The sequence below is a fragment of the Rhinatrema bivittatum genome, chromosome 8 (genome assembly GCF_901001135.1).
Source record: "Rhinatrema bivittatum chromosome 8, aRhiBiv1.1, whole genome shotgun sequence".
In the NCBI taxonomy this organism is placed as follows: domain Eukaryota; kingdom Metazoa; phylum Chordata; class Amphibia; order Gymnophiona; family Rhinatrematidae; genus Rhinatrema; species Rhinatrema bivittatum.
In genome coordinates this window covers 236,380,613-236,399,094 of record NC_042622.1, presented here as the reverse complement: position 1 = coordinate 236,399,094, position 18,482 = coordinate 236,380,613, and the positions used below count along the sequence as shown (strand labels likewise).

General features: G+C 48.4%; 2 protein-coding genes across 15 annotated transcripts in view; one reads left to right on the top strand and one right to left on the bottom strand.

Annotated features, from left to right (window-relative positions):
* HAUS8 (HAUS augmin like complex subunit 8) overlaps positions 1 to 16,625 on the bottom strand; it is a 135,113-nt gene extending 118,488 nt beyond the window's left edge. Inside the window, exon 1 of one of the 2 annotated variants that reach the window (XM_029614170.1) lies at positions 16,444 to 16,625. In XM_029614170.1, coding sequence (XP_029470030.1) covers positions 16,444 to 16,457 — 14 coding nt within the window. In that variant the 5' untranslated portion in view covers positions 16,458 to 16,625. The remainder of the gene's footprint in view (positions 1 to 16,443) is intronic. The other variant, XM_029614169.1, reaches the window with a different exon arrangement.
* Positions 16,626 to 16,650: 25 nt separating this feature from the next.
* The window catches only part of MYO9B (myosin IXB), a 330,363-nt gene continuing 328,531 nt past the window's right edge, over positions 16,651 to 18,482 (top strand). For 9 of the 13 annotated variants that reach the window (XM_029614164.1, XM_029614168.1, XM_029614162.1 and 6 more), the window contains exon 1: positions 16,652 to 17,075. The gene's annotated coding sequence lies outside the window, so the exon portion shown is untranslated. Of the gene's footprint in view, positions 17,076 to 18,482 lie in introns of all 13 variants that reach the window. The other 4 variants (XR_003858374.1, XR_003858373.1, XR_003858375.1 and 1 more) reach the window with 1 other exon arrangement.

Here is an 18,482-nt window from a genome sequence, read left to right as displayed (position 1 = left end):
AGCCTCCTTTCCAGCAGATGGAGACAGAGAAAAACCTCAAAGGGTATCCTATATCAGGATAGTGCTCCCCCTGCATCCCTTCAGTATAAACGTTATCAAAGCAGAAAACATGTAACCTCAAGTAGAAATAGGATCAAGCAAGCAAAAATATTTAACATCCAAAATGCAACTGTAAAATTTTGAAGAAATGCAAAGTAATTGCTCTTATATATGCAATAGATACTTCTGGTGCCTTGTAAAAATCGGCATAACTAAATGATAGGACTTAGCGTTGAAAAGAAAAAAAAAAAAAAAAAAAAAAAAAGAGTCAGATTCCCTCCACTAAGGGTGGGCATCTGGACTGATCCGTGGTATTACAGGAATGAAAATTAGCAGGTAAGAACCAATTTTCCTTTCCCTGTACGTACCCAGATCAGTCCAGACAGTGGGATGTACCATAGCATCCCTAAGTAGGGTGGGATCCAGATAGTCTTGCTCGAAGCACCTGTCTGCTGAAGGAACCAAAAACTAGCACCTGCACATTGAAATGATAATGACGAGCAAACGTATGAAGAGATTTTCAGGTAGCTGCTCTGCATATCTCTTGTGGGGAGACCAACTGGCTTTCCACCCAAAAGGCAGCCTGCGACCGGAGTGAGTGGGCCTTTAAACCCTCCGGGACCGGCCGGCCCTGACAAATATAAGCTGAAGCAATCGCCTCCTTTAGCCAGCGAGTGATGGTAGCCTTTGATGCTTTTTTTCCCCCCTATTGGGTCCGCTCCATAAGACAAAGATGATCTGAGACCCAAAGTCTTTTGTGACTTCCAAGTATCACAGCAGGACTCGTTTCACATCAAGGCACCTTAGGTCTCTACCATGTGTGGTTTCAGTGTCCTTTGAAGAAAAGGCAGGGAGTTCCACTGACTGATTTAAATGAAAGGAGGAAACGACCTTCGGTAAAAAAGGATAGTGCAGTCTTGAGTGAAACACCTGAATCAGAAAAACAAAGAAATGGTTCCCTGCAAGACAAGGCTTGGAGCTCAGACACTCTCCTGGCTGAGCAAATAGAGACTAAAAAAAACTGTCTTAAGAATCAAGTCTTTGAGGGTGGCCCGTTTGAGGGGTTCGAAAGGCGCCTCGTAGAGAACCCAAAGCACCAGATTGAGACTCCATGACTGACATGTAGCCCGTACAGGCGAGTTCAAATGCTTTGCCCCCTTGAGGAACCAAATGACATCTGGATGAGCCGCCAGAGCGTAGCCATCAACCTGCCCTAAAAGGGAACCAAGAGTCGAGACTTGTACTCTAAGAGAATTGAAAGACAAACCCTTGGAAAGACCATTCTGTAGAAAAAAAGAGAGAGGACATGGGAAACTGGGGGCCCTGCGCACAGGGATACCTGAGTCCGCACACATAGTCTCAAACACTCTCCAAACCCGTATGTAAGCGAGAGAGGTAGAAGTCTTCCGCAAATGCAACAAAGTGGAAATAACCTCCTCCCTATAACCTTTCTTCCTCAGTCACACCACCTGCTGCTTCTGAGGGGGTCCGCAAGGAGAGATTAGGTAGCGGTCTGGAAGAGACCGAGCAAACTCTAAAGCGCAGTCTTGTTCTATTACTTCGAGATCCAAAGTAATTTTGACCCATTCCTCGTGATAAGGGAGAACCGGCCTCCTAAATTGGGAACGGAGGAATGGGCTGGCCGCATCTCATTGCGAGGACTTTGGGGCGGATCCTTGAGGGTTACCAACCAGGAATGGTCGTCGTCCACGAAAGGAATGAGATCTAGTGGAGGAATTTCTTTGTGGAGCCCCCTGCGGCCTGTTGTACCTGCGCTGCCCCCTGAAACGAGAGCGTGAAGGAAAAAAGGATTTGGACGGTTTAGGGTGATCCTCAAGCAGCTTATGAATCTTGTTGTCCCCTAAAGATTTGATAAGCTGTTCCAGGTCCTCCCCGAAGAGAAACTTATCCTTTAATGTGAGAGTGCCCAACTGTGATTTAGAAGAGGAGGAGTCCGTTGCCCAATTTCACAGCCAGAGGAGATGCCTGGCTGAGACCACTGATACCATGGATCTGGCCAGCACTCTGAGGAGATCGTAGAGGGCATCAGCACCATACGCAACCGCGGCTTCCAGACGTTCCGCTTCTGCAGACGGAGTTCCTGGATGCTGAGTAGTTGATGAACCCACCTAAGGCTTGCCCGCTGCAGGAGACTGCTACAGACTGTCGCTTGAACGCCTAGCGCCAAAACTTCAAAAATTCTTTTGAGATGCATTTCCAACTTACAGTCCTGAAGATCCTTTAAAGCTGTTGTTCTCACCACTGGAATGGTGGTTCTTTTGGTGAATGCGGAAACTGAAGTGTCCACTTTAGGAACCTTGAGCATCTCTAGGCATTGGTCTGGGAGGGGATAGAGCTTGTCCATTGCCCTGACTAGCCGTAGGCCAGATTTGGGAGATTCCAATTCTCGGAGTAGTAATTGCCTTAGCATATAGGATGAAATGGGAAAGTACGTGGGGGTGCTCTCAATCCAGCCAAGACAGGGTCCACGTTACTGGAAGCCGGGATACTTGTGGATTTGTCCAGAGGGGCATCTATCCCCAGTTTGGCCAGTACAAAGGGAATGAGCGGCTCTAGCTCCTCCCGCTGGAACAAGCGAAAAACCCGTGGGTTGTCTCCCTCGACCAGTGGATTTTGAATTAAAGTATCTGCATCTGGCTCGGGGTCTGGGAGCTGCGGTAAGGGATTAGGAAAATCTGGGACCCCCCCAGTATGGTCCTGACCCGAATAGTCCCCTGAGAATCAGGGAGTTTGGGTCCCTGTTCTGTAGATACCCTAGGAATCTTTGCAGGCGGAGGGTGCGGGGAGGGGCATCCTGCTGCTGTAAGCTAGCGACATAAGCCTTATGTAATAAGAGTACAAAATCCGTGGAAAAATGCTGAGGGGTTTTCCCTGGCATTGGGGGAGGGGGGGGGGAATGGACATCGTGGTGAGGGTCAGGGACCGTATCAGGAAGATGACTGGCTTAAATCCGGGGGAGACTGATTAAAAACAGGAACCCTTCTTCCCCCCCGCACTGAATCAGCCGTGAGATCTGGGGACAAAATGGCCACAATTCCCACGGTTTGCAGGGACGGAGCAGGTCTGGCAGCGTGTTTTGCGGCCCGAACACGGGTCGCTGATTTCACCGATGCTGTAGAGGGCCCATCCCCGCTGGGCAAACAAAAAGAACAAATCCCTTTGCGGGAGAGCCGCGAAGCAGGCTCCCCCCCCATGCCACACAGTAGGGAGATTGTGGCAAAACAGAGATTGGGGGGTTAAGAAACTGCTGCTGAAAAACGGCAAGATCCTGCTGTGCCTGGCTGCAAGCGGGAGCAGGAGAAAATAGCCCTGCACTTCGCTCCTTCCCCCAAAGGCTGCTAGCTTTCTGCAATATTTTACCCATAGGTATGTTTTTGTTTTTTTTTTTAAGGTAAAGAAGAATATTGACTTCTCTGTGGCAATGGACCCGAGGCATGTGACATCTCAGGGGTCTCAACGGGGGCAGGATTGGACCACCAGTATCACCCAGAAGCCAGGCAATGGGTCACCGGGAAAGGGTCCTAGGCTGAAGAATAAAGAGGAAAACCCGCCTAGGACCAGGGGGACAGATGCAAGCAAGTGAATGTCCTGGCTGCCTATATTACAAAAGAGGAAGTCATTGGATGTTAGGTGATCTTCTGAATGTGAAACTATCTTATACAGTGTCAAGAGTCACTTGTCTTCCCATGACCAAGAACAAATGCAACATTGTTGCTTCTGCATTTCAAAGTCATCTGTAACCTAATTCCTAAACCAAGTTTTGCCCAGTAGCTAGCTACTGACCTTATGAAAGTAGTGCCTCTCTCAAAAACTTATTTAAACTTATTTATATTTGCCGTTCTATTTATACTGTTGAGATTACTTACCTGGTAATCTTGTTTTCCTTAGTGTAGACAGATGGACTCAGGACAAATGGGATAGTATCCGCGTGCTAGCAGTTGGAGATGGATCTGACGTCAGCACGGGGGCGTGTATATATCCCCACAGGAAGCGCAGCTGTTCAGTAATCTTCCTTGCAAAAGCTGTTATGGATGTGTGTACTGACGCTCAATGAAAGGTAAAGAAAAAAAAGTGAAAACAGGCCTCCCCTGACCGATTGACAGTGGCTGGAGACCGCCAGCCTTCCCAACCGGAAGGCGTGGATATTGGCAGAGTGTACGCTCTTAGGAAAACAAAGGTCAAAGGCTTACCTGGAATCAGTGAAAACCCATGTACACAGGCAGCTGGGCGGGATGCTGAGTCCATCTGTCTACACTAAGGAAAACAAGATTACCAGGTAAGTAATCTCAACATTTCCTGGCGTGTAGCCAGATGGACTCAGGACAAATGGGATGTACCAAAGCTTTACACCCCGCCTGGGCGGGAGGCTGCCTGAGGACCATGCAGTACCGCCCTCGCAAAAGCCGAGTCCTCCCTGGCCTGGACATCCAGACGGTAGAACCGAGAAAAGGTATGGAGGGAGGACCATGTCGCCGCTTTACAGATGTCCGCCGGCGACAGCATCCGGGATTCAGCCCAAGACGCTGCTTGGGCTCTGGTAGAATGAGCCTTAACCTGTAGAGGCGGAGCCTTCCCAGCCGCCACGTAGGCGGCTCTGACAACGTCTTTAATCCAGCGGGCAATGGTGGGCCGAGAGGCCGCTTCACCTTGCTTCTTCCCGCTGTGTAGGACGAACAGATGGTCTGTCTTCCGCAGGTCTTGAGTCATTGTCAGATACCTGGGCAGCAATCTGCCGATGTCGAGATGGCGTAATAAACGGCCTTCTTCAGATTTCTTCAAACCTACCGTGGTAGGCAAGGATACGGTTTGGTTAAGATGAAATTGTGAAACCACTTTAGGGAGAAAGGAGGGAACCGTCCGAAGATGGATAGACTCCGAAGAGATACGTAGAAAGGGATCACGGCAGGACAGCGCTTGTAGTTCAGAGATGCGGCGTGCGAAGCATACGGCCAGCAGGAATACCAACTTCAGGGTTAGAGACCGTAGAGACAAGCCCCGAAGGGGTCGGAAGGTGGATCCCGCAAGGAAATCCAGAACCAGATTAAGGTTCCATAAGGGTATAGGCCACTTTAGTGGCGGACGAATATGCTTGACGCCTTGCAGGAAACGAGAAACATCAGGGTGCTTGGCGATAGTCTTGCCACCTCTCCTGGGCCCATAGCACGATAGTGCCGCTACCTGAACCTTGATGGAGCTGAGGGAGAGACCCTTCTGAAGCCCATCCTGCAGGAAATCCAACACAATAGGAATAGTGGCGGCATGTGGACTGGTGCCATGAAAGTCGCACCATGCTTCAAAAATTCTCCAGATCCGTACGTAGGTGAGGGATGTGGAAAACTTGCGAGCCCGGAGGAGTGTATTAATCACAGGCCCCGAGTAACCCTTTTTCTTCAGTCGAGCCCTCTCAATGGCCAGACCGTAAGAGAGAACTGAGCCGGATCCTCGTGCAGAATGGGACCTTGACGTAGAAGGTCCCGGAGAGGAGGCAGGGGGAGAGGCTCCCCTGCCAGCAGGCGTCTGAGGTCCGCGTACCAGGGTCTTCTTGGCCAGTCCGGGGCCACCAGAAGAACTAGGCCCTGGTGTGACCGAATCCTGTGGATGAGGGCACCCAGTAGAGGCCACGGGGGAAAGGCATATAGAAGAGTCCCCGGAGGCCACGGCTGGACCAGAGCATCGATGCCGTGCGAGCACGGGTCGCGTCTGCGGCTGAAGTATCTGGGTACCTGAGCATTGGACTTGTCTGCCAGTAAATCCATGGCCGGGATCCCCCAGTGATCGACAATCATCTGGAAAGCTGTGGGGGACAGCTGCCACTCGCCTGGATTCAGGCTTCCCCTGCTGAGAAAGTCTGCTGTGGTATTGTCCTTCCCGGCAATGTGGACGGCGGAGATGTCCCGCAGATTCGCCTCTGCCCAAACCATGAGTGGGGCGATTTCTAGAGATACCTGTCGGCTTCTGGTTCCGCCCTGACGGTTGATGTAGGCCACCGTGGTGGCGTTGTCTGACATCACTCTGACAGCTCTGTGCCGCAGCCGTGGAGCAAAACGAAGGCAGGCCAGTCTGACTGCCCGGGCTTCCAGGCGATTGATGTTCCATGTGGACTCCTCCCTGTTCCAGCGCCCTTGTGCGGTGAGTTCTTCGCAATGTGCTCCCCAGCCGCTTAGGTTGGCATCCGTGGTGAGCAAGATCCACGTGGGCGAGGACATCCGCGACCCCCTGCTCAGGTGGTCGGACCGCAACCACCACCGCAGCTGGGTCCGAACATGGACCGGTAGAGGGAGGTGCGTGGAATAGGCTCGGTGATGGGGGCTCCAGCGAGAGAGCAGGGAATGCTGTAGTGGTCTCATATGGGCTCGTGCCCAAGGCACCACATCCAGAGTGGAGGCCATGAGACCCAGAACTTGCAGATAATCCCAAGCTAACGGCCGACTGGTTCCCAACAGATACTGGATACGCTGCCGAAGTTTCAACTGTCTCTTGGTCGTAAGACTGACCGTGTCCGCCCGAGTGTCGAACCGTACCCCCAGATATTCTATGGACTGGGAAGGCTGTAGGCAGCTCTTGCTGAGGTTGATGACCCAGCCCAAGCTTTCCAGAAGGGCGATCACCCTGTCGGTTGTCCGCAGGCTCTCCACTCGGGATTTCGCCCTGATCAACCAGTCGTCTAGGTAGGGATGGACCAAGATCCCGTCCCGCCTGAGTGCCGCCGCCACAACCACGATCACCTTGGTGAATGTCCTTGGGGAGGTGGCCAACCCGAAGGGGAGAGCTCGAAACTGGAAGTGGCGGTCCAGAACCTTGAAGCGTAGGAAGCGCTGATGATCTGGATGTATCGGAATATGAAGATAGGCTTCGGACAGGTCTAATGCCGTGAGGAAGTCTCCGGGCTGGACTGCGGCTTTGACGGAGCGCAGAGTTTCCATGCGAAACCTCGGTACCCGTAAGTACCGATTGAGGGATTTGAGGTCCAGCACAGGCCGAAAAGTGCCCCCTTTCTTGGGTACTATGAAATAAATGGAATAATGTCCAGAATTCACTTCCCAGGCAGGCACTGGGAGGATGGCGTTCAAGGTCAGGAGCCTCGTCAGGGTGGCCTCCAATGCTGCCTTCTTGAGCGGGGAACATGAAGACTCCACAAACTTGTCCGGAGGAAGATGATGAAAGTCCAGATAATACCCCTCTCGGATAACTGCAAGGACCCACTGGTCCGACGTGATCTCGACCCATCTGGGGTAGAAGAGGGTCAACCTGCCCCCTATGGCTTCGTCCCCCAGATGAATCGGCAAATTCTCATTGTGGGATGCGACCGGGACCCCCGCCCGGCCCGTTCCCCCGTTTGCGCAGCCTGGACCGAAAGGACTGATTCCTGGCCGGAGGACGCAGCGTCTGGTAGCGCCCTCTATATGGAACAAATCGCTGTGAGCTCCTGCCCCTGGAGGGCCGTGGACCGGAGCGCTGTCCCCTCCTGGACCGGTCTTCTGGTAGGCGAGGCACAGGAGAGGCACCCCAGGTAGCGACTAGCTTATCAAGGTCACTGCCAAACAGAAACGAGCCCTGAAAAGGCAATTTGATGAGGCGAGACTTTGAAGGTGTATCAGCGGACCATGGCTGGATCCATAGGTGTCTCCTGGCGGCCACGGAAGACGAGATCCCCTTAGCCGTGGTTCGAACCAAATCCGATGCGGCATCGGTGAGGAAGGAAAGAGCGGGCTCCATGTCAGCCGCTGGAGCGTTGTTCCGGACCTGAGACAAGCAGGCACGAGTGACCACCGTGGAACAGGCCGCAATCCTCAAAGAAAGAGCTGCCACCTCAAAATGTTGCTTCAGAATGGCGTCCATCCGCCTGTCATGGGGCTCCCTGAGGGCCATACCCCCTTCCACAGGAATGGTAGTGCGCTTGACCACAGCGCTAATTAAGGCGTCCACCTGAGGGCATGCCAGGAGGTCCTGGAGAGCCGGTGCCAATGGGTACATGCCTTTCAGGGCCCGGCCCCCTTGAAATGAGGCCGCCGGTGCTGCCCATTCCAAATCAATGAGTTGCTGAGCTGCCTGCAAGAAAGGAAAATGGCGGGCTGTAGGACGAAGACCTTCCAGCAGGGGGTTCTGCGCAGAAGGAATCGAAGCACTGGGTCCAGTGATATCCAACTCCGCCAGACACTGAGACACGAGGTCCGAGAGGTCCTCCTTAGGGAAAAAGCGCCGCATAGTCCTATATGGCGCAATCCCCGGGGGGAGGTCCCCTTCGTCCGGGAGTTCGGACTCGTCCGGTGAAACCTCCTGGTCCGAGTGATCGGGACTGTCCAATAACGGGAGGTCCCGCACCCAAGAAGGCTGCGAGGGTCCAGGAACAGGATCCCTAGAGGCTGCCATCATGGCGGCAGCCGCAGCATGCGCCGTAGACGCCGCCACCGCAGGAACCGCAGCAACCGCCGGAAGAACAGGCGCAGCAAGGACCGTAGGGGCAGGACGCGAAGCCGTCTGCATCTGGACAAAGGCATGAATTCCCTGAAAAAGATCCACCCAGGAAATGGAAGCAGCCTCAAAACGCCGGGGTACAAGATCCCCCGGGATTCCTGAGCGGTCGAGACTGCCTCCCAAATCCGGGGTAGCCGCAGGTGAACTGTCAAAAAACTGCGGCTGAGATTGGTCCTGGCCGGAGGGTCCCCCGGCCGCCGCACATTGGGTACACAGGGAGTCTGGGTCAGTACCGCGCGTGGCACGAAGGTGGCATGCAGAGCAGAGGCCCAGAGCTGAAACGTCTAGGGCAAGCGGCGGCGCAGCTGCGAGCTGATCCATGAGCAAAATATAGCAAGCGTGCGCTTCTTATGCGGCAGCAATAGGCGCAGGCTAGAACAGGCGCACAATAGCAATAGGATGCGGCAGCAATAGGCGCTGAATAGAGCAAGCGCACAATAGCAAAGGCAAGCGGCAGCAATAGGCGCTGAGCAAAACAAGCGCACAATAGCAATAGTAAGCGGCAGCAATAGGCGCTGAGTAGAAACAGGCGCACAATAGCAAGAGTATGCGACAGCAATAGGCGCTGAAAATAACAGGCGCACAATAGCAACAGGCTGTGGCAGCAAGAGGCGCTGAGTAGAACAGGCACACAATAGCAACAGTGTGCGGCCGCAATAGGCGCCGAGCAGAATAGGCGCACAATACTAAGCAGGTAGCAAGATACACCTAATGGCAGTCAATAGACATACAGCAGCAATATGCGGCACATACTCACAGTGGCAGCCAATAAGCAAGAACAAGGAGGAAAGAAAGCCGCGCCCATTACAGGCGCGGAATACCTGAGTAAGGCCACAAATGGCGTCCTCCACGGCTTGCCACGCCGCCGGTCCTCTAGATAGCGGAGACCTGGGTGAAGAGACGTACGCCTTACCAAATCTTCAGCGCTGCCGGGCAGGATCACAGGCGGTCTCCGGCTGCGAGGGGAAAGGGCCGATACCTTTCACCGCCGCGGTTGAGGCACTGCACCCGCTACCTCGTCCACGCCGGGAGCGAGGGCCTCGGCGGGACCAAGGACTTTCACCTCCGGGGGACCACGGCAGTCACCCCGGGAAGCTCAACTGGGGGGCACGGCCAGAACGGCCCCTGAGGAGCGCGGGGCTCAAAAAGGTGTTGAAGAAAGGTAAAGTAGAATCTAGAAGAGAAGAAAACAAAAATGAAAGTAGTCTTGGAAAGCACGCTGAACCAGCGTGCAGGCACTCCAAACTGCTTTGGAGACGGAAATTACTGAACAGCTGCGCTTCCTGTGGGGATATATACACGCCCCCGTGCTGACGTCAGATCCATCTCCAACTGCTAGCACGCGGATACTATCCCATTTGTCCTGAGTCCATCTGGCTACACGCCAGGAAACTGTTATTCGACGATTTGTTTTACTGTAACGCCATAACCGCGATTGTTCTGTTTCAATGGAAACAGATATGATTTGATATTTTTTTTCAAGAATGTAGATATATAAAAACTCTAAATAAATAAACAAAAAAAAAGTGTAAAAATGCCACCTATGTTTACTGTAGTAAAGCAGCTGTGTTATTGCATTCTGAGAAAAGAAACCTTACTGAAGAAGCATTCAGAGTAACTGTTTTAGGGTTTTCTTTACCTGCTTGTGTTATGTTCTGCATTGTTATATTGCATTACTTATTTTATTTTTATTTTATTTATTTCTTTTGTATACCGACATTCGATCGAGATATCACATCGGTTTCCAGATAACTAAAGGAATAGGGTGATAACAGCCCTATTTTACATTATAACATGGTATTAAATAGATATAAGAATATTTTACATTATAACATGGTAATAAATATAACAAGAATATTTTACATTATAACATGGTAATAAATATAACAAGTTGTAACAGAACTAACAGGAGAACATGGAACATTAGACTATAGTATATAACATATGTACATAAATGGCTTGTTGATGAGGATAAATTATGGTAAGGAGAGCAGGGAGTGTAGAGGGGGGAGGGGAGAGAAAGGGATGTGTGGGAGGAAGGTAGTGATAGGGAGGGAAAGGGTGGTGTGAGATGCTTGTGTAGGGAGGGAAAGGTGTGGGGCGAGATGCTTGTGGAGGGGGCATGGAGTGGTTGGTGCGATTGGGCGGGTTATGTGTCGGGTGGGAAAGCTTTTAAAAATAGCCATGTTTTGAGGTGTTTTTTGAAGACTTGCAGTGAAGGTTCGTTTCTGAGACAGGTGGGGAGGGTGTTCCATAAGGTGGGGCCCGCTATTGTTATGGCTCGTTTGCGGGTGACGTTGAGGTGTGCAGCTTTGAGATTGGAGACGGCTAGGAGTCCAGTGTTGGTGGATCTGAGAGTTCTTTGAGTGGGGTAAGGTTGTATTCCGTTGTTTAGCCAGTCCATTTTGTTGTTGTTTATTTTTTTGTGCATGAGGGTGAGGGTTTTATACTGGATTCTTTGTGTAATGGGTAGCCAGTGGAGTTCTTTGAGCGTGGGTGTGATGTGAGGGGATTTTTTGTTGTTAGAGATGATTCTGGCGGCAGCGTTCTGTAGAACTTGGAGGGGTTTGATGTGTATTTCTGGTAGTGCGAGGAGGAGGGAGTTGCAGTAGTCGAGTCTTGACAAGATAATTGATTGGAGGACTGTTCGGAAATCGTGCTCTTGGAGAAGGGGTTTGAGTTTTTTTAGTGTCTGCAGTTTGAAGAATCCATCTTTGATTGTATTGGAGATGTGTCGTTTAAAGTTGAGTAGGCTGTCAATTGTTACGCCTAGGTTTCTTGTGGACGGCGTGAGTGAGGTTTGTGAGATTTGTGGCACTCCCGGGTTGATTGAGTTTCCTGGGTGGTCAGAGGGGGTGCACATGAGTGGATAGGAGGGACGGTCATCGTGGATGTGAATGATTTCTGTTTTGGCTTGGTTGAGACATAGTGATAATTGGGATAGTAAGTGGGATAAGTTTGAGCTGAGTTTGTTCCATTTTTCCATAGTGAGTTGAATGGAGTTGTTTATGGGGAGTAATATTTGTATGTCGTCTGCATAGACAAAGTAGGTGAGGTTTGCCTCTGATAGGTATTTGCATAGTGGGATGAGGTATATGTTGAAGAGGGTTGATGATAGGGAAGAACCTTGTGGGACTCCATGAGTGAGGGGCACTTGTGAGGATTCAGATGAGTTCATCTTGACGATGTAAGATCTGTTTGAGAGGTAGGATTTGAACCACTTGATTGTGGTGTCTTGGAGACCAATTTCTTTAAGTCTGGTGAGGAGTGTTCTGTGATTGATGGTGTCGAAGGCGGCTGATATATCAAGAAGTATCAGGAGGAACGATTTGCCTTTGTCGCAGCCTTTGAGGATGGTATCGGTGAGGGAGAGGAGGAGGGTTTCAGTGCTGAAGAGTTTTCTGAAACCATGTTGTGCAGGCTGAAGAACATTAAAGGTTTCAAGGTGGTCTGTGAGTTGATTGTTGACTGTTTTTTCGATGATTTTTGCTAGGAATGGGAGGTTGGAGACTGGTCTGTAGTTTGCTGGGTCGGATTTGTCGAGTTGAGGCTTTTTGATGATTGGTTTGATGATGGCGTTTTTGAGTTTTTCTGGGAAGATTCCTTGTTCTAGGGATAAGTTGATGATGTAGGTTATTGGTTTGACAATAATCTCTCTGATGAGTTTTAGCGTTTTGATGGGGATGGGGTCTAAGGGGTGGGATGCACGGTTGGTTTTTCTGATGATAGGTTCAATTTCTGTGGTAGCAACGGGAGTGAATTGTGACCATGAGTGGATAGGAGGGGGGGTGTCAATTGAGTCATTGTGGGTTTGGGGAATCTTGGCAATGATGTTGTTGACTTTATCCTTGAAGAATTGTGCTAGTTTTTCACTGGAGATGTTGCTGGAGTTTGGCGTATTGTCATTTTGGATGGGGTTGGTAAGGTCTTTGACATAGGCGAAGAGGGTCCTTGGGTTAAATTGGTAATCGTGAATCCTTGATGTGTGGAAATTGCGCTTTGCTGTGTTAAGGTCAGCTGTATAGTTGTGTAGTAGTGTTCTGTATTTGTCTTTCAGGTTTGAGGTGGGGGTTCGTCTCCACTGTTTCTCAGTCTGTCTCAGTGTTCGCTTTGAGGTTTTCAGTTCTGGGGTGTACCATGGTGCTCTTTGCTTTGTGGATTGTTTTATTTCCTTTTTTATCATGGGGCATAATGTATTGGCTATGTCTGCGTTGATAGATATCCAGGAGTTTGTGGCTGTGTTGGCGTCATTTAAGTTGATTGTTTTTAGTGCCTCAGGTAACAGTTTGGCGATGTCTTCACTGGAGCATGGTTTGGTGAATTCGATGATTCGGTTGTTTGTTTGTAGTGGGTTTGATTGGAGTTGAAGCTTGGCTTGGATGAGGCTGTGGTCAGACCATGGGGTGGGGGTTGTAGATGGTGGTTCAGTTGCAGATATTTTGTTGTTTATGAATATTAAGTCCAGGGTGTGTCCTGATTTTTGAGTGGGTGAGTTGATGATTTGGGTGAATCCGATGGCAGACATGGTGGATAGGAGCAGTTCGCTTGTGGGAGATGGAGGGTGGGTGTCGATATGGAGGTTAAAGTCTCCTAGTATTATGGCTGGTTCTTGTAAGTTTATGTGGGTTGTGATGGATTCAATCAGGGGGGAAAGGTTGTGCTGTAGGCAACCAGGAGGTGCGTATAGGAGGAGAATTTGGAGATGTTTTGATTTGAATAGGTTGGTCTCGATAGGGGGTGGTAAGTTTGGGGAGTGGGAAGAGAATTTAAGTTTTTTGTGAGCTAGGAATAGTAGGCCACCTCCCTTTCTTTTGTTTCTGGGTATGGAGAAAATATTGTATGTGTTTTTGGGCAGTTGATTGAGTAGGACTGTGTCAGAATGTTTCAGCCAAGATTTGGTTATACAGAATATGTCTGGTTGGTCGTCTGTGAGTATGTCATGGATGATTGGGATTTTTTTGGTGATTGACTGTGCATTAATGAGGAGTAGAGTAATGAGTGTGATTGTGGTATGGGGTATGTTAGGGTTGGGGTGAATTTTGGTGAGGCGTCTAGTGGTGGGTGTGGATTTAGGAGTGTGGTGGTTGTTGTGGCGATGGGTTAGTTTGGGGATGTATTGGGCTGAGGCCATTGTGTGAGTTTTGTGTGAGAAGGTTGTTGCTTGGTTGCTGAGTGGGGAGTGAATGGTGGTAGGGGTTGTTAGGTTGTTTGAGAGTTGGATGATTACTTTTCAGAGATTCATATGTTGAGTGTTGGGAAGAATATAATGGGGCTGGTAGTTGTTGAGGGCTGTGGGGGGGGTTGTAGGGGAGGAACATTGAAGACAGAGGAGCATACGGGAGTACACAAAGGGAGTGCACGAAGGGGCGCACAAAGGAGCAGGCTCCTTTGGCGTGCTCCTTCGGCGCGCGGCGCCTGGGAGCCTGCTATATTTATAATTAGAGGGTTAATCAGGGTTGCCCCTTGATTGGCTGTGCGTCGGCAGCGTGTCCCTCGGAGGCGGAGGAAGGTCGGCCGATGACGTCAGCGCTTCTCGGAGGAAGGCAGGGGCTGCCTCGTGGTCGGGGTCGGAGGCGGTCGTGGGTAAGTGTAAATTAAGTAGGCCTTACCCCGGCGGGCCTCCAGCGCCGATCGCGCAGGCCCTGCACCGCTCCAAGTCGTCTTCTCCCCTCGGCAGCGTCCGGGTGAAAGGGGCTCAGTCCGGGCGTCTCTCGGGTTTAAAGGCCAATCAGGGCTGTCCCCTGATTGGCTGTGCGTCGGCAGCGTGTCCCTCGGAGGCGGAGGAAGGTCGGCCGATGACGTTAGCGCTTCCCGGAGGAAGGCAGGGGCTGCCTCGTGGTCGGAGGCGGTCGTGGGTAAGTGTAAATTAAATAGGCCTTAATTTACACTTTCACACATTAGAATAATATAGACAGTAGATTCATGATTATCTCAAGTTTATAATGAAATTTATTTTTTTTGCAATGTTATATACTGCTTTGGGCAGCCTGGAATGGTTGGGAAAGTGGTATATTCATGTTCTAGAACAGCTCTCCTATGAGGAAAGGCTAAAGAGGTTAGGGCTGTTCAGCTTGGAGAAGAGACAGCTGAGGGGGGATATAAGAGGTTTTTAAAATCATGAGATGTCTAGAATGGGTAAGTGTGAATCAGTTATTTACTCTTTCGGATAATAGAAGGACTAGGGGGCACTCTATGAAAGTAGCACATTTAAAACAAATCTGAAAAAGTTATTTCACTCAACACACAATTAAGCTCTGGAATTTGTTGCCAGAGGATGTGATTAGTGCAGTTAGTGAAGCTGGGTTTTAGAGAGGTTTGGATAGGTTCTTGGAGGAGAAATCAATTAACTGCTATTAATCAAGTTGTCTTAGAGAATGGCCACTGCTAATACTGGCATCAGTAGCCTTTGATCTACTTAGTGTTTTGGTACTTGCAGCCTGGATTGGCCACTGTTGGAAACAGGATGCTGGACTCTCCGTCTGTCCTATTATGGCAATTTCTTATGTTTTTAATAAATAAAATAAAAAATGTTATGCAGAACTCTGAGCATCAAAAAGTATGACAGATGCTGAAGCAATGGACTGAAAAAGACAAATCATATCACCAGATGATGAGACTCCTTGGAAGGAGGCAAACAGGAACACTCTGAAGTAAAGAACTGCACAAAACTGTGCAATACCACATTTTTTTTAAATTATAAAAATACATGTAAAAAACAAAATAAACAGAACAGGTATGACCTGGATTAAACATCAAAGAGAAGAACGGTCATTAGTGGTGTATCACAGGAATTGGTCCTAGGACCTGTGCTGTTTAATAGATTCATAAATGATCCGGAAAAAAGAACAATGACAACAAGTGAGGTGATCAAATCTGCAGATGACAGAACATTATTCAAATTTGTTAAAAAAAAAACAGCAGATTGCGAGAAACTACAGAAGAACCTTGTGAGTCTAGGAGACTGGGCAACTGAAATTTAATGTAGAAAAGTGCAACATGAGGCACATAGGGAAAAATAATTCCAACAATAAGTATATGATGCTGGGTACTGTATTGGGACGCACCACCCAGGAAAAGGAACTTGGGAGTCCTTGAGGACAATACACGGAAACCCTCAACTCAGTGCATGGTAGCACTCAAATGATCCAAAAGGGAAGAGAGAATAAAATGGAAAATATATTGCCTCTGAATTGAGTCACGGTGTAACCACACCTTGAGTATTATATGTAGCTCTGAAAGAAAGACATAGTGGAATTAGAAATGGTGCAAACGAAGGTAGCAAAAATGATAAATGGGTTGGAACCTCTCTCCTATGATAAGAGGTTACTCAAGCAGACTCTATAGCTTGGAAAAGAGATAAGTAAGAGGGCGACATGAAGAGTTTATAAAACCATAAGTGCGGTGAAACGGGTAAATAAAGGACAGTAAATCACCCTTTCAAATAATACTAAAAGAAGAGGATAGTCCACTAAACTAAGAACAAACAGATTCAAAACAAACAGTAGAAAGTACTCTTTCACTCATCATCCCAAAAAACTGTGGAATCTATTACCGGAGGACGTGGTCAAGGCATCTAGTGGGGTTTAAAAGAGGTTTGTACAAGTTCTGGAGGAAAAAGTCCATAATACATTATTAGGCAGGTAGACTAAAGAAAGCTATTATAATCCCTGAGCGTGAGGAGCAGGAATTAGATCTTCTGTATGGGATCTATCAGATATTTACGAACTAGAGTGAAATTACGCTGAACCTACAAAGCCTTCTCCTCCTTTATTCTGCTCCCTAATCCCCAAACTCCCTAAAAAAAAAAATTAGCTTCCAAAAAAATCTAAAGCTAAAAATCTGGTATTGCTCCTGGCACAACAAAAAATCAGAACATTCGCGATTGCCGTTATCCTAGTCTATACTCACCCAGCTTCTGCCATCTTCTTTCTGCAATTTTTCCCGCTTCCACATTGGTTTCTCCCTGCAGGCGCAGACACTTATCAATACGGAAGCCGGGAAGGGTGGTGAACCATAGAGTTGACAGCGGCCAGCACAGATTCCCCCCTCCCCTCCTCCCCCATGGAGGACCGAGGCGGTGAGGAGTGGAATAAAGGGGGCGGAGTCACCCTAGAGCTTTGTGACGCAGGACAGCCCTGTCTAGGGGAGGAAGTGGTTGCAGGGCTAGTCCACGGTTTGCTCTGTTTCCTTTTTTCGTACTTTTTTTTTTGTTCCCCCCACAAAAAAGGCAAAAAAAAAAAGAAGCTTGTTTTAAGTTATTAGTATTTTTAAATTAATTTGAAGCTGCAATACTAAAAGTAAGAAACGAGTCCTCCAGAGAAACCTGGCTCACATCTTTGAAACTTTCGACCGACTTTCAAAGAAAGGAAAAAGTTAACATTAAAGAAACCAGCACAGGCTTGTTTTAAAGGCATAATCTGAAGCATCTTGTTTTCTGCTGGTTGGAAAACAAATGTGATTCTCAATTTAGCTTGACATCCGGAACTGGTCGCCTTTGAGTTGGGCCCGAACTTCTGCACAGATGGAGTCTGAAGGAAGAGGTAAATTATTTCTTTTCTGTTGTATTTTTAAATTTGATGACTGAGGTAGATCCTGGGCTACGATGATGGTTTTTTTTTTTTGTTTGTTTCATTTGAAAGACTCCAGTCAAGTCTTGTTTATTTTTTTTTTCAACCTTAAAATTTAAAGTTTTGTCTCTTGATGCATAGATGGAGTGAAAACTATATAGCCCACTCATGCCAGATGACTTAAGATTTACTTATTTCTTTTGATTGGGGTCTGCCGTCTCTACGTTGGACGATTTAAAATGATTTTTAAAAGTTGCTCTGATTGTTGATTTGAAAGGAACTCATGGGGTTGCAAGGGAGGATGTAACAATTAATGATTATGAAATGTTCTAACTCTTCGATGTGTGTGTGTAAATGTGCTCTCTCTGAAAGTGTCAGTCACTAAATGGGTTTTGTTTTTTTTTAACTTTGAAGTAGAATGGCCTCATGGGGAATTAAATCTGGGGAAATGCACTGAGAATAAAGGCTTAAACAAGGGCTACAGTCAATTCTGACTACCTAAATAACCTCTTCTTGTTTTGAGAAAAAACAAGTGAGAGTGCGGCTGGTAAGAGCCACGCACTTTTGATCTTGTTGTCCTAGGTATGGCCACATGTGGATATAGCGCTGGAAATTGACTCCCCTGCAAGATTAAATTACCGGGAATAGACCCTGCACTATCCTCCTCCACTGGCCGCAAAAGTGCTTATAAACGCTAAAGTGCTTTTCTAAAGCTCACAGACGAGACGGGGGGGTCAGGTCTCCAGAGAACAGTTTACCCACAGATGGTGGGGTTTACAAAAAAACTTCATTTTAATTTTAGATGTAGTTTGATTTGTTAGTCCCCTTGAATGCACACAGATTTAAAAAAAAAGTAACATCCTATATAATGTTTTTTATTAGACTAATTTAATACATTTCTTGATTAGCTTTTGGAGAGCTAATACTTTTTTCTATGGGTCTGAATTAGAAATTATTTTTTTTTAGGAAGCTCAAAAACCCTATATGGCCAAATGTTCTCACGCTTATTACTATTCAATACGAATAAGGCAACAAACTTTTTTCTTTATTTTTTGAAGCTAAAAAGGACTTAACATTGGGGTTAAGAGAAGCCCCGCTGAGGACAAGAACCTCTTTAAATATAGTGGAATAAAATCGTCCTGGTTGTAGCTCTTCCCTGCAAGCGCGCCTACAGAGGAGGCGCGGCCGTTTTTCACCCGGGGCCGGACGGAGTTATTTTACGTTTTCATTGTGCTGCTTCCACTGTGTATGTTCACTTGTTACGGTTTTTTCCCCTAACTAAACATCCTGCCCTTCCAGGAACCCGTCTTCGGCGAGACGGTGGGAAAGCGTGGGGGGGAGGGCCGGGCGGCTTCTATGGGCGCGCGCTTAGTGTTGAGT